We start from the raw sequence: 14,962 nt of genomic DNA on the forward strand, positions 1-14,962 counted from the left end.
GGTGTAAAATATTCTGTGACCCAGTCAAATTCTCAGGTTAGTGAGGTTGGCTGGTGGGAAGAAGATGGGGGTAGCAGGAAGCCAGTCTGCAAAAGGTACCATGAGGAAATAATCGCACATTCCTGAGACTCGAAATGGCAGATTTCACAAAATTCATACCAAAAAAATTGTTTTGCTTAAAAAGAATTATATGCCATTGAGTCTTCTGTTGATTATTTTTTCAATAATGAAGCTCAGGCATTTTCTCTTCTTTTTTAAATAAAATGAAACAAGAAGAGAAGATATTAAGAAATTCTAATTTCAAGTAACTTAAAAGTTTACTCTGTAAATTAATTTCTAATTATCAATGCCTCAGTGTGTTTGGGTGGACAATTTAGCTAATTTGAAAAAACAAACCATATATCAACAGCAAAAAAGGATGCACAAATTATCTGACCTGATTTTATATCAGGGGAAGTTAAATATTAAAGAAAAGTGAGAAAGATAAGTCCTTGCACTTCTAACACGCAGCAGTTTTGTTAGGATGACCTGAAAAAAATTATATGAAAGTTCTGTAGATACATACATTTTAATCTAAAACATTTAAACATTTTGAATGGACTATTTTTAAGGCCAAAAATCGCATTGTAAAAATCAAGTTTAAAACTATCTATTATGATTTATTTACTCTTTTTGCTATTGTGATTATAATTTATAATGTTGACTAGAGGGAAAAAAATATTATTGCTTTCTCTTGTCATTAGACCTATGATAAATACATTATGGGCAAAAATAAAATTGCAAAATTTGCATCAGTAACTTTTCTATAAAATGAGCATTTCTTATCAAAAAAGGCCTACATTTTCACTTTTCACATTGATTACTTTATCTCTGAATATATTTGAATTAGTGATTAATTACATTACTTTGCAGCAATGAACTGGGCACTATATGTGAAGCCGGACTGCCTATATTCAAATCTTATTTTTTGCTTAGTAGCTGAATGACCTTAGGCAAGTAACTTAGCCTCTCTGGGACTCAGTTCCCTCCTATGTAAAATGGGAATAATAACACTATCCATCTCTTAATATAGTGCATGGTAAAAGTAAACCTTTAGTAAATACTATATATCCTTGCATAAAATAATAAAAGTGTACTTGCAATATGTATTTTATTATTAGATATAGTATATGATTTGCCATATATTATACATTAAATTACAGATCTTTTTATTTTATATTATAATATGTGTCTTTTCACAGCATAAAGATTGGAGCTATAAACATATATTTTGCCAACATAAATTAAAATTTTTAAAATATGAACCAATTGCCATTTATTCATGCTCATAAAGACCTGTGTATATCACTGATTATCTGTACCCCTCTTGTAATTTGACATAATTGTCAGTTTAATTTGGCATTACTGTCTGGTTAATAAATATACATTAATATATTAAGATCACTATGGATCAGTGAAATGAAGTTTTTAACAACATGCCAGGCTATTAAGTTCTGTAAAGCTTTCCTGCTTTCTCTCCTGGAATCAGAGTGAGGAGAAGCAAGTTTGTTGACTGTTTTTTTAAGGGAGCCCTGGATATAAACCCACTATAGCAAAGAATAAATTCCAGTTTGCCAAAACCTGACCAGTTAGCTTATTAGACAAAGAGAACAATTAATTGTAGAAAAGAAATCCTGCAATGAAACTTCTCTCACAGTACTTCAATGAGGAAAAATAAAGTAATTAAATTTATATCAGTGCATCCTTCATAGTGTCATCTACCAGTTTATAACCCTCATATTGTTATGTTTTGATTTTTGAATTTGTAAAATGAAAGGTTAAACTAAATCACTTCCAAGATCCATCTTAAAGTTTAAAATATCATAACTCATTCTGAAAGAACTACATATTTTGTTGATATAATTGAACATTTCCTAGAAGTTCTGTCAATATACATTGAACTGACATTGAAAAATAGAGTTTCAAAGTATTACTGTACTTTGTAACTTTAGCAGTAATTGGCAAAGCTGCTATTTTTAGTAGAGCTTTTATAAATAGAACTACTAGTAAGTTCTAGCTTTGAAACAATCAAGCTACTTCTAAATTCTGCATTTATTTTAAACAAATATGCATTTCAGCTTATTATTTCAGCTTTAGTAATTAACAGTTATGGAGAACTGGCCCTTAGTAGCTTGTGAATTAGTTGCTTCTCAATGGAAATGAGAAAGCTTAATTTCTGGGCAGTCTTCGCTATTAATAGATGTATTACTGTGGTGTAGAGCCAAGTGGGGTCAGGATGCCTCTGAATGGCGCCTGGTCAGTCGTTGTTCCAGCCATTGTGGGCAGGGAGGACCATTTCCCTGTCTCAGCCTACAAGGACTGATGAGATGGAATCTTTAGTCTGTCTCTGTGGCAAATTTTCTTGGCCAAAGCAAGTGGAAAGCAAAGGCAATTATCCAAGTATCTGAGGTAAATGTGTGTTTTTCTGACCCAAATACTTGAAAAACTACCTCAACTATTCTCCTTGATTTGGCAGTGATGATCTGGACACATCTTTCTGCCTATATAAGTGAATCTCTTTTCTGGATGTCTCCACTAAGAGTGAGTGTGTTAGCGGGTGAAAGGTGGTAAGTGCGTGCACAATTTTATGTCCTTCTAACCTTGGGTGTATACCACATGAAACTTTTTAATCTGTCCTTCCTAATTTTATGGTTATTAAATTGATTAATGTAAAAGTCTTTTTGAATTAATTAAGGCATGCCATGCTTAAATAATAATTTTGAACATAAATTCACATTTGGTTATTTAATAATTTGAATATAGGAATTCTTGAACACAGTGTGAATGTTTATGCCAGATACTGCAGAAGTCTAAATCCTGATTAAACACCAAGAGTTCCACTAACTTTTAACATGACGGCAGTCTCACTGTCCTTCTGCTTTTACAAATAGCCAAGGTCCCTGAGTTAACCATACAAATACAACACTAAATAACCCAAAAGGAGGTAGTTCAACCTTTTAAAATAAGTGTCTTTGGCTTTATTTTTCCCTCGATGCTTAAAACTGCAACCACTATTTATTAGCATACGCTGGACAGTAAAGGGAAAGTGAGCAGAGCACATCTGCAATCAGTCACTTTCATAGCAGCAGTTCTACAACAGACTTGGTAGACTTCTGGCTACTATACCAAATTAATTATTGAATGTTTTAGGGTATTAAAGTATCAAAATTTTAAAGCCTTAGCTACAAAAGTTTTAGAAATTAACTATAGATTTTATTCCTACTATCTGAAAGATGTCTATTATCAGAAAATTGAATTGAGGTTCCAAGATAATTGTCACAAAATACATGGGTAATTCAAGGCAAGTCTCTCTCTCAATCTAAATTTTGTAGTAAAAATGGATGGGAAATGTCTAGATGGCCTCTAAGACTAATTCTAGATTTGAAATTGTATATTCCAGCTTTAAGATAAATGCAGATCTTTCATGTAGCTACTCTGAAGGAGTTAGAAGGAAAAAAAATGTAATTTTAGTGCATGATTTTCCATTAATAGGGCCATTAGAGCTCTTTTATCTCAGACAAAGGAAATGTTTATTTCATATTTTTTTAAGAAAGAGTACTAATGAATCTGGAACAACATCTCCAAGTAAATGGTTCAAAATTAAGTTTGTCTGAATAGCAAAGAGAATATGCTTTGGATATGAACTCTGCTAACAGAACATCTGGAAATAATAAATACCCAAGGGCATTTTCTGTAGAAAAGACTTAGCCAACTATTATAATTGTTTAAAATACAGCAGTATCATTCAGACTAAAAATTATATTGACAGCTTCCAGCAGGTTATTTATTTGACCATATTAGCTTAACTTAACCAACACAGAATTTAAAAGTGAGTTAGTCATCAACCAAAATGACCTCCTTAAGAAAGAATCTGGTAACTGTTGTCATTAGGCCAAGTAATAAAAACTTCAGGGGATTACATCAAATAAAGATGACATCTTACTTACATCCATCTCCATTCTGCAACTGTATTTTGGCATTAGAAATAAAGTAGAAACATGCACACACATGCACACACTTAATATTCTTGTCTAAATAAAAATCCACATAAAACTATGCATGTAAGCTTCTAATATAACAATACAAACTTGATTTGGGGATGCAACGGTTTGCATAGTTTTGTATTATCCACTTTAACTTCAGTTATTCTTTTTCCAAAACATTTCCAAATTTAACATAGCATAGGTTAGTAGTAAGAATCAGACTAAAAGTTTCAGAGAATCAAAGTCTTTTTATCTTTTGTTTGTTTTTTAATCTCAGCCTTGTATTAAGAAATGTTGTTTAATATGGTATTTAAGATGTAAAAGTGGGGCAGGGGCAGATATGAAAAGAATAATCATGAGTGCATTTTCTATTTTTGCAATTTTAGTGACAAACGTTATGTTCAACCAGGTGTCGGGAAGGTGCTAACAGTTGGTAGCACTACCAAGGATATTTATGATACAGCAGAAATGCCACAGAAAGTAGTAAAACACAGACGTCAAAGCTTAATTTCTTGCTTTTGTGGCCTAATTTTACGGCCCATTTTTGAATGTTGTCCAAAAGTACACTCATAAAAGAGAATTTAAATTTGGCAAGCACGTAAATGTTCCCAAAAGTGCTGTCAAATGAATCCTGAGAAACCTTTCCTTATAAGTGACACTTTTTTTTTTAACTGAAAAGTATTAAGTCCTCTAGAAATATATTTTGCTAAAAATAACAGGGCTGTTGATGTGCACCAAAGCTTACTTGATGAAGCAACCTGAACTACACTTTTATGGGACCTATTAAGTACAACCTTTATTACAAAAACAACAACAAAATGGAAATTTGTATCAGGCATCTTAATTTGGTTTCTTATATAAGAAGTCTAAAAATATTTGAAGTCTAATAGCTGGTTCTTTTTTTGTTTAACTAAAAATAATTTTAGACTATAAAGGTCTTTTAGCTATTAAGCAATCTGTAGTTGTTTGAGTTCTAAATCCCCTTGGCTATATCATACATGCCTGTGTTTTAAAGTTTTATTCTGAAATTGCCTCTTTCACTAATACATGATTTTAAATTGATGTCAGTGTATGCTCTAATAGGAAAAGAATTCACTAAAATTATCTACAAATTACTTTAAATGTCATAATACCAAGAATGGTATTACAATCTCTTATAAAATTATCATTTTTATATTAGTTATATTTTTATCATATCATTTATATTAGCTCTAGTTGGGGAATATTTTATCTTATTTTGTATCTATTTTTTTACTTACTGTTGATACATAGGTTGAGTGGTTCTTGATTAATTTTAGAGTTTTTGAAGCTGACTATCTTCCGTGGTGTGATTTAGTGCTTAAAGTGCAGTTGTGCTAAAATTATATGAGGGTGAGGGAAAACCACCTGGAGTTAACTCTTTTCTCACCACCTGAACTGCCTTCTTCCATTCCCATAACATTCCTGTCCTTACATCAGAGCTCCCTTCCTTGACTTCTAGCCAAATATTCATAACTGTTTTCTCAATTATTTGTTGATAGACTTCTATTTGGTTTGCCCAGGATAAACTGGCAGAAAAGAGGATCTTATTATCTTTCTGAAACACATTCCTAATGTTCTTTATCCATTCTATAAACAAAACAATATGACTTTCAAACCATTTTCCATGTATTCTCTAGAACAATAATTTCTGAAAACCATTTAAAGACCACTTCATCACAAGCATCGTGTGGTTTTATTAAGAAAAGAGACTTGCCAACTCAGGCCAGGTTTAAACATTTGGCTACCCTGGAATGCTTTAATTTGATGCCCTCCATAATGACATTCTTTAAAAATATATCCAATACTCACTTGAAGAGAATACAGTAATGCACAGGGGAAAAGAGTGAAGGAGGGTTCTGGGTGAAGAAACAGGCAATACATCCTCCCCTACTGCCTTTGGTAATTCAACCTCGGTCCCAAAGCTGCAGCCCCCCTTATTCCTTCCCAGGCTTGGATCAACTTCCTCAGAAGGAAGTTTAGTAGCTGCCACTTGTTTAAACATTACTTCTGCGTATGCCGTGATCTACGCTTCCTAGTATTATTATGCTATTTTTGAAAAAAGAGCCAACATATAGGTATTTTCTTTATATTGTCAGTGTGTTTTATGTTTATTGATTTTTTTGTTAAAAATTTTTGGAGATAATTATAGATTCACACGCAATTGTGAATATTAATGAAGGAAAGTCCTGAATACGCTTCATTCATTTACTTACCACAGCAGTTTGCCTAACTAAATGTATTAACACAACCAGAAAATTGACATTGATATTATCCATCAACCTTGTAGGACAGATTTCACTAGTTTGTGTGTCTGTGTGCTTGTTTATTTCTAAGAAACTTCTAGTTTTATCACATGTGTAGACTTCAGTAACCATGACCACAGTTAAGCTATAGAATAATCTCATTATAAGGATTCCCTGCACTACATTTTTATGGCTACAGCTACTCCCCTTCATTTAATCTCTTTAAGTCATAACAACTGATAATCTAGTCTCTATCTCTATAATTTTGTCATTTCAAAAATGCTAAATAAATGGAATGATAGAGTATACAAATTGGCTGCTTTCCATGCAGCATTCTGGAGAAGGCAATGGCACCCCACTCCAGGACTCTTGCCTGGAAAATCCCATGGACGGAGGAGCCTGGTGGGCTGCAGTCCATGGGGTCGTGAAGAGTTGGACATGACTGAGGGAACTTACTTTCACTTTTCACTTTCCTGCATTGGAGAAGGAAATGGCAACCCACTCCAGTGTTCTTGCCTGGAGAATCCCAGGGACGGCGGAGCCTGGTGGGCTGCCGTCTATGGGGTCGCACAGAGTCGGACACGACTGACACGACTTAGCAGCAGCAGCAGCAGCAGCATTCACTTGAGATATATCCAAATGGCACACATTAATAGATTCTTCTTATTGCTGAATACTATTCCACAGTACTAGTATTCCACAGTTTAACCACTCATGTGTTTAAGAGCATTTGTTTCCAGTGCTGGACTATCATGAAGAAAACTGCCATGAACGCTGTCCCTAATCTTTTCTTAATTTGTCTCTAATTGTTATTTAACCCATCCGATGATTTATTTTATATTTCCAATGACTGTTTATTGTTTGTAGTTCTTTTTTTCCCCCAAACTACTTCATTTCATAGTATCTTATTTCCAACTCATTTTTATCATTTCCTCTCTTATTTATCTAAAGATTTATGCATGATTATTTTTATTCTTATTCTGATGATTAGAGTACTTGATGGACTCTAGACATTGTTTTGTTTTTAATCCTCCCTGATTCATTTTTATGGCTTGTCATTTTTTATATAGTTCAATATTTGGTTTATCTAAATTTGTTGGAATTAAAGGCTGTGCTGAATGCTCACTATTTCAGAGACAGTATTCGTTTACATTTGCCAAGGCTGTGATGAAGAATGTTCATTGATTTATCTAAAATGTTTTGTGTTTCTAGTGAGTTTTTAGAATAGTGAGTGAACATTTTGCCAAAAAAAAAAAAAAAGTTTTCATTTCTTTCAATCAGGGCAGCTTGAATTCTATATATTGGGCTTCCAGGACAACATTGTTTAAATAAAGGTTGCTTTTATAAGAATAATGTCTACACTATAGAAATACTAAGAGAAATATTTCCAAACTAAAAGGAAGAACTAGTATAAAATGCAGTTTTGGACATCAAAAGTGAAAATTCCATGGCCAGTACTACCTCATAACTTGAAATTGTGTAACTGGAGAAATAGGCAATGTGTCACTTTTATGGTCTCCTTTCCTTGAGCATCTGTGGACTTAACTAGTGGGTAAAGCAATTGAAGTCCTACAGGTTTTTACATGTAAACATTTGTGACTACTACAAAATGACAATGATTTATATTTGATTATTGGGCCATTTTGTATAAATTGTTTTCAGTTAGCAACAATTGCTATTGTCTGCTTTATTTCTCAGTTCTACCACACATTAAATGGATAAGTGGGGAAGTGAGTTATCTCTGGGTAAAAAAGTCCTACAAAAGCAGATCTAATATTACATTTTCCTTCAGCTATGTGTTTATCTATATTTAATTTCAGTTTTATATTTAGAAACATTCTTGTTTAATTAATTCACTGCCTCCATTTTCAACTCAATTTAAAAATGATGATGAAAGGCACAAGCTTAAAATACATTTTTCACTCATACAAATTACTTTCATCAGGTTTTACATGCACAACCACCCATTCAAGCTTGCAAATACACACACACACACACACACACACACACACACACACACACACACAGAATATAAGGGGGATACAAAATTTTCACTATGTATTCATTTACTACAAGAGAACATAGGCTAAAAGATCCACGTTGTCCAAATTATCCCTGAATATTTCTACTTTTGTTTAAGCCTTCTGATAAGGCATAATAGTTTATGTACTAAGATGGATATACTGTCAAATTTTTTTCTCAGTGATCATAAAAGGAAATGACTTTCCCCTCTAATCTCTTCACTGTCCCTCTCACAGCACAGACATTCTCATAATTTTAGAAACTTCAGTTCAGATCAGTGATATCTGAGTGTGAATTAGCACTGTGTATGTTCATTAGTCACTTGGTTGTGTCCAACTCTGTGTAACTCCATGGACTGTAGCCCACCAGGCTCTTCTGTCCACGGAATTCCCCAGGCAAAATGCTGGAGTGGGTAGTCATTCCCTTCTCTAAGGGATCTCCCTGACCAAGGGATCAAACCAGGATCTCCTGCATTGCTGGCAGATTCTTTACCTTCTAAGCTGTTGGACATTAATTTACCTCAGATTTGGCAAGCTCTTATATATTATCTAATATACAGCATGGTTATTATATTTATAGAAAGATATATTCTTGAAAAGTTGAGAGAAAATTGATTGAAAGCAATTTATAATCTAAATGTGCTGTTAGACCTCACTACACAAAATTCATTAGCTTTTTACTAGCATGAGGTTAAAAAATAATCCCTTATGTTTTCTTTTTTGAGAATCTTGGTCTAGATGGGATAAAAAGAATAATAGATTAAATTCCTTGGTCTTTTAGCTACAAGTGGCTTTTTGGGTCTTTGCTGGCTGTGGAAATTTAATGAAAGTGATAAATTCTCTCCCCAGGACAATCTAGATATTCATGGAATTTTCCATTTAACTTCAGGAGATCCATAGGCCGCTTGAAGCCTATCCATGGATTCCAGGTTATGATTTCCTAGACTAAATAAAAAAACATAATGAGGTGGGTAAATTATATTACTAAAGTCATACTATGTCATTACTCATCATTATTATAAGAAATAAAGAGAACCTTAATTTTATATTCCATGTTTAAATATATAAATCATATTTGAAGGTCTACTTTGTATATATTTTCGACATAAGCTATGCAGAAATGCATCTGACTATTTGAATTTCAAATTTTTATTGATGTAAAATGAATTTCTTATTAGAAATAAAATTTGGAGAATAATTATAGCTTACATTATATATATTATAGCTTTCATCAGCGCTAAGCAATACTTTTTATCTGTATGTGCTGTGCTTAAGTCGCTCAGTTGTATCTGCCTCTTTGCAACGCATGGACTGTAACCCACTAGGCTATCATTTTTTCTACATTCTGTTATAGTGCAGGAACTCAGTTCCCACTGTTTTAAGTGATTTTTCTTAGAACTAAAAGGCTTTAGAAGTAAAAAAATATATTTTTACATAATAACTGCTATATATTTCTATACTGGCTTTTACTTTTATAAAAAATACACACTATGATGATTATTAATTACTTAGTAAGAGTGATCGAGATTATTAATATTCTTCAACTATATCTGCAAAACTTATTCTTCCCTCTGCCTACCAGGAGTTAACTGCAGTGTTGATGGCTCATCTATAAAGAATCCGCCTGTCAATTCAGGAGACAGGGGTTCAATCTCTGGGTTAGACAGATGCCCTAGAGAAGGAAACGGCAACCTGCTCTAGTATTTTTGCCTGGGGAATCCCATGGACAGAGGTGTCTGGTGGGCTACCATCCATGGGGCTGCAAAGAGTATGACATGACTTAGTGATTAAACAACAAAAACATCTAAGTTATATGAAGACACTAATGTACATACATTATAATATAACCCTTATTGTGATAGGACTTCCCAGGTGGTGCTAGTGGTAAAGAACTCGCCTGCCAATTCCAAGAGTCGTAAGAGACACAAGTTCGATCCCTGGGTCAGGAAGAATCCCCGGAGGAGAGCCTGGCAGCCCACTCCAGTATTCTTGCCTGGAGAATCCCGTGGACAGAGTGCAGTCTGGGGTGAGGTGGCAGGCTGCAGTCCATAGGGTCACAAAAAGTTGGACACGAGGGAAGTGACTTAGCACACCTATTGCAATGCTAATGATAATCATTTAACATGCAAACAAAGTCAACTGAATGCAAACATAGGCTATCCTTGGAAGCGGCTTAGCAGCAAGTGGTCTGACTACAAAAAACAGTGAATAATTCCTCTCCCAAATAACTCTCAGACATGTCCAAGAAAATAAAATACTCTTAATGGAAATACTGAACCTAAATGAACTTTATTTAATTGAACATTTTGTAGCCTTGGAGTTTAATTAATTTTCAATAAGGGTTGTGTGTAATAAATATCTAGGTTTATTTGGATAAAGAAATTTCAGCTAGACTTCTAATACTTTACTGAAGAATATATTTAACTGGAATAAAAGGGTTTTCAATATTTTCTGAGTGAGACTGGGGAACTCCATACTACCTTTCCTCTAGAGGAAAATGCAGGACATGTATGAGATTGAGTGAAATTATATTTTTGATCTGGATTTAGTATGGGTAATATTACAAACTATGTGTATCATCTCATTTACTAATAATTTATCTGATTATGCAAAAACTGTTGAAAAGTACAATAAAAATGGTCAATAAATATTTTAGTACGTAAAGTGTGAAAAAATAAAAATTTTAACATGCCATTGAGACAGTGGGAAAAAGAGAACTATGAAGCTATGAGATAGCATTCTGCAGCTCACTAAATATTATTACTAATAAAAATGCATATGTGAATTTCACAACTTAAATTGCTATAAAACTCATTAGGGAAAATAGTAATTGTTATGGAGTTTAGAAAAGAGGGCTAATATTTGGGGCATCAAAAAAATGAATCATGAGTTTTGTACTTTTGAGCCAATCTTTGAAGGATGGACGGCTTCCCTTGTGACTCAGCTGGTAAAGAATCTGCCTGCAATGTGGGAGACCTGGGTTCAATCCCTGGGTTGGGAAGATCTCCTGGAGAAGGGAAAGGCTACCCACTCCAGTATTCTGGCCTGGAGAATTTCACGGACTATACAGTCCTTGGGGTCGCAGAGAGTCAGACACGACTGAGCAACTTTCACCTCACCTTGAAGGATAGATAAGATTTGGGCAACAAGCAATGAAAACAGTATGTGCAAGGAATGTTGTGAATCAAGGAATACAGGTAAAAATCTTAGGATATTTCTGTGGACTATTTGGTCAGCAAGAATGGAGAGAGATTCACAAGCTAAACAGGTTGAAGTCATCACACAGTATGGAACTTCTCAGGTTCTTAGCTAAAAGGAATGGTCTTCAATTCTTTTAGTGAATGAGTGAAGAGCAGATGAATAATTTTAAATAAAGTGAGGCATGTTTCGAGCTGGCCTCACAGCTATACAGCAGAGATCAGTAGCAAAGTGGTGGGATTTTCAATAAGCATGTATCCAAGCACATTCTCAATCATTTATAAGAACAAAAGCACAGGTCTGAAAATCAGCAACAAATAGAAACGTGATACCTGTACAAAGCATTTTTTATTCTAAGATGATAGTGGCAAATGTGTTAATAATTGAGGTTATATATTATACAGAGTGAAGTAAGTCAGAAGAAAAATACCAATACAGTATACTAATGCATATACATGGAATTTAGAAAGATGGTAACAATGACCCTATATGCGAGACAGCAAAAGAGACACAGATGTAAAGAAGAGTCTTATGGACTCTGGGAGACGGCACGGGTGGGATGATTTGAGAGAAAAGCATTGAAACATGTATACTATCATATGTGAAACAGGTCACCAGCCCAGGTTCAATGCATGAGACAGGGCGCTCAGGGCTGGTGCACTGGATGACCCTGAGAGATGGGATGGGGAGGGAGGTGGGAAGAGGGTTCAGGATGGGGACACATGTACACCCATGGCTGATTCATGCCAATATATGGCAAAACCACTACAATATTGTAAAGTAATTAGTCTCCAATTAAAATAAACTAATTAATTAAAAAAAAAAACAATTGAGGTTATAATAAACATCACCAGTATATTTTTTTCCATAAAAGATTAAAAAAGGAAACGCTGCTCAAACACGAAAAACATTAGCAGAAACTGAGAACTTCTGGTAAGTACTAGGTTTAAAAGCACAAACATTTAGTAGGAGGTATGCGGTATAAGTTTCTAGACGATATGTAGTTAGTAAAACAAACAAAATCAGTTTTGTTTACTACTTGTCTGGCATAAATCAGTCTTAGGCATGGGTGAAGAGCTGTTCTCAGAGATTGAGACTCTAAATATATAAGAATTCGTACCAGAGTTACCAGAAAATTATACATATTTATGCAAGTCAAATAGCTTTGGTTTTAGGATTCTAAAATGTCGAAACTCTTACCTCGCACAACGAGGTCAGCAGAGGCTGAAGAATTGTCTACAATGGTCTGAGCGGTGCACGTGTACCTCCCAGCGTGTTTCAGCTGGGCGTTGCGGATGAGCAGTTCCCCATTGGAATCCAGCTGTCGGTAAAACCAGCAGTCATTCAAATCAGTAACGTTTTCACCAATTAAGTGGCATTTAGGATGTGAGAGGTACATTTTCCCCTAACGAACTGAAGCCATTAAAAGGCATCTGTTCTGGATGTGCTAACTGACAGTGTGTTCTTATGTTACTTAAACTCTGGGCTTTGGTATCTGAAGCAAAAAATAGAATTACTTAAGGTCCATTTTAGCTCCCCTGTCTTTAGCATCCTGTTATTCTTATAATCAGAGGTCCTTTTGAAAAAACCTACAGGATGAAACTCGATATTGATGTTGAATATCAATGAGGACACATACATGCTCTTTGGCTATGAAGAATCATTAATTTCAAGATGTGTCACAGTTCATTTTACAATGATAATGAAAGTGTGTAGAAAACGTTAAAATGGACAATTCTACTAATATGTTCCGTTTGGGCCAAAATAAAAGCTCCATGTGCGGAAGGACTTTTGTCTTGTTCACTGCTCTACGCCCAGTGCTTAGAATAGTGTTTAACATATATTTTTTGAAAGAGGCTTAAAGAATTTTGCTTGTGAATGATAAGGTACCATTTCAATGCAATTTCTAAAAATAGCTAATATTTATCAAAAGTCTCCTCTGTACAGTTTTTCTCATTCCATTCTCTTCTATGGACAGTACTATGAGATGAGTCCTAGTTTGCACATTTTATTAAAGATAAAAGTGAGACAGAGCATCCAAGTAATTTAACTACAGTTACTTTGTTTGGTAGGAGAAGTATAACATAGTCCATGCTCATTATCTCCAAGAGATAAATATGGAAAATTCAGTTTTTAAACAGACATTTGGTTTTCCTGTGAATCAAAAATATTGATTTACTATTGCAATCATAGATAGCCAGATAGATAAAAGGATGAAAAACTAATGGTTAAGTCAATTTTTCATGAAGGCATTGCTTCTTTTATATGACATACTTGCTAATTTTAAATTTTGATTATTTAATGACTGTATGTAAAATGAATACTCTGCTTCACCATTTGTTCTGCCAGTGGGCCCTTTATATATTAAATTTCCTGCTGGTCTTAGAAAGTATTTGGGTTGCAATCCTTGCTTGATTAATAAGATTAATTAAGAATTTAGTTATAATCTGAACAGATTGATTCAGTTAATTGTAACAGAATACTACTATCTCCATAAAATATCTGGTCAGTGGTCACACATCTTATTCCTTTCGGTTGGCCAGTTTCAGTAAAAACATAGCTAGAGATAAAACAACTTCATGTTAGTTGTAGATCTTCCTACTCCTTGAGGTCTAAATTGGGTAAAAGCCCAGATTTCAAGATTTCTTTGCATTCCTAAGGTAGGGGGTTTCTTTCCCTCTGTTCTCTTGTCCATTTGTTTTCTGCCATACTTAGGAGCCTTGGACCAGCCCTTTCTCTACTTTGCCTTGAAACCTACTAACACAAAGTTTCCCCTAGCAAAGTAGGTTTACAGGAGAGTTGAAGTTCAAGGAACTGTTTGTATCCCACAAAGTAGAGCAATTATCATCCAATACATATTTCTATTCTTAAAAGTCCTATCGGTCATACTTTTATTAAGGATTCCTCAGTGACCTTTACTTCTCCCAGCTCCCTCCCTGTTGGCACTTGTTCCAAGTCCCATATCTTACTTCTCACAGCTCTTTCTTATTTCCTCTAGAAACGATCAACTATTCTTCTTTCCTTATGTTAAGCTGCTTAATTCTTATATGATTGCGTGCATCCTGACCATACCTAATCATCACAATCTGACTTTCTATTTTTAGCTTTTGCCATTTATTTACCTCTTACTCCTCAATCCATTTCAAGCTGGTTCCTGTTTCTTAAACTCATTTTGCATGATTTCTGATAGCATTTGACCTTCCTTCCCCCAAAACTCAACTTTTCTTGTCATCTGTGATAGCACATTTTCCAGAAATTTTGAGAAAATTCTCAACCCTTTCTCTTCTTCAGTCTCAATTCCATCATATCAATTATTGAATTTATCCCATTCTCTTCATCACCATTCCTCTGCCTTTGTCCAAGCTATCAATATCTGTCATTGAACTACTATATCCTGTTTGGTCATGACTTCCACCCTAGTCCCATTTATTCTCTTCTCCACTTGGCTCCCACAGTG

General features: G+C 34.4%; 1 protein-coding gene across 1 annotated transcript in view; it reads right to left on the bottom strand.

Moving 5' to 3' along the window:
• CNTN1 (contactin 1) overlaps nucleotides 1–14,962 on the bottom strand; it is a 401,067-nt gene that overhangs the window by 97,100 nt on the left and 289,005 nt on the right. Inside the window, exon 15 of the mRNA XM_065932171.1 lies at nucleotides 12,706–12,826. Within this exon, the coding sequence (XP_065788243.1) occupies nucleotides 12,706–12,826 (121 nt within the window). The remainder of the gene's footprint in view (nucleotides 1–12,705; nucleotides 12,827–14,962) is intronic.

This window comes from Muntiacus reevesi, chromosome 4 (genome assembly GCF_963930625.1).
Source record: "Muntiacus reevesi chromosome 4, mMunRee1.1, whole genome shotgun sequence".
NCBI lineage: Eukaryota > Metazoa > Chordata > Mammalia > Artiodactyla > Cervidae > Muntiacus > Muntiacus reevesi.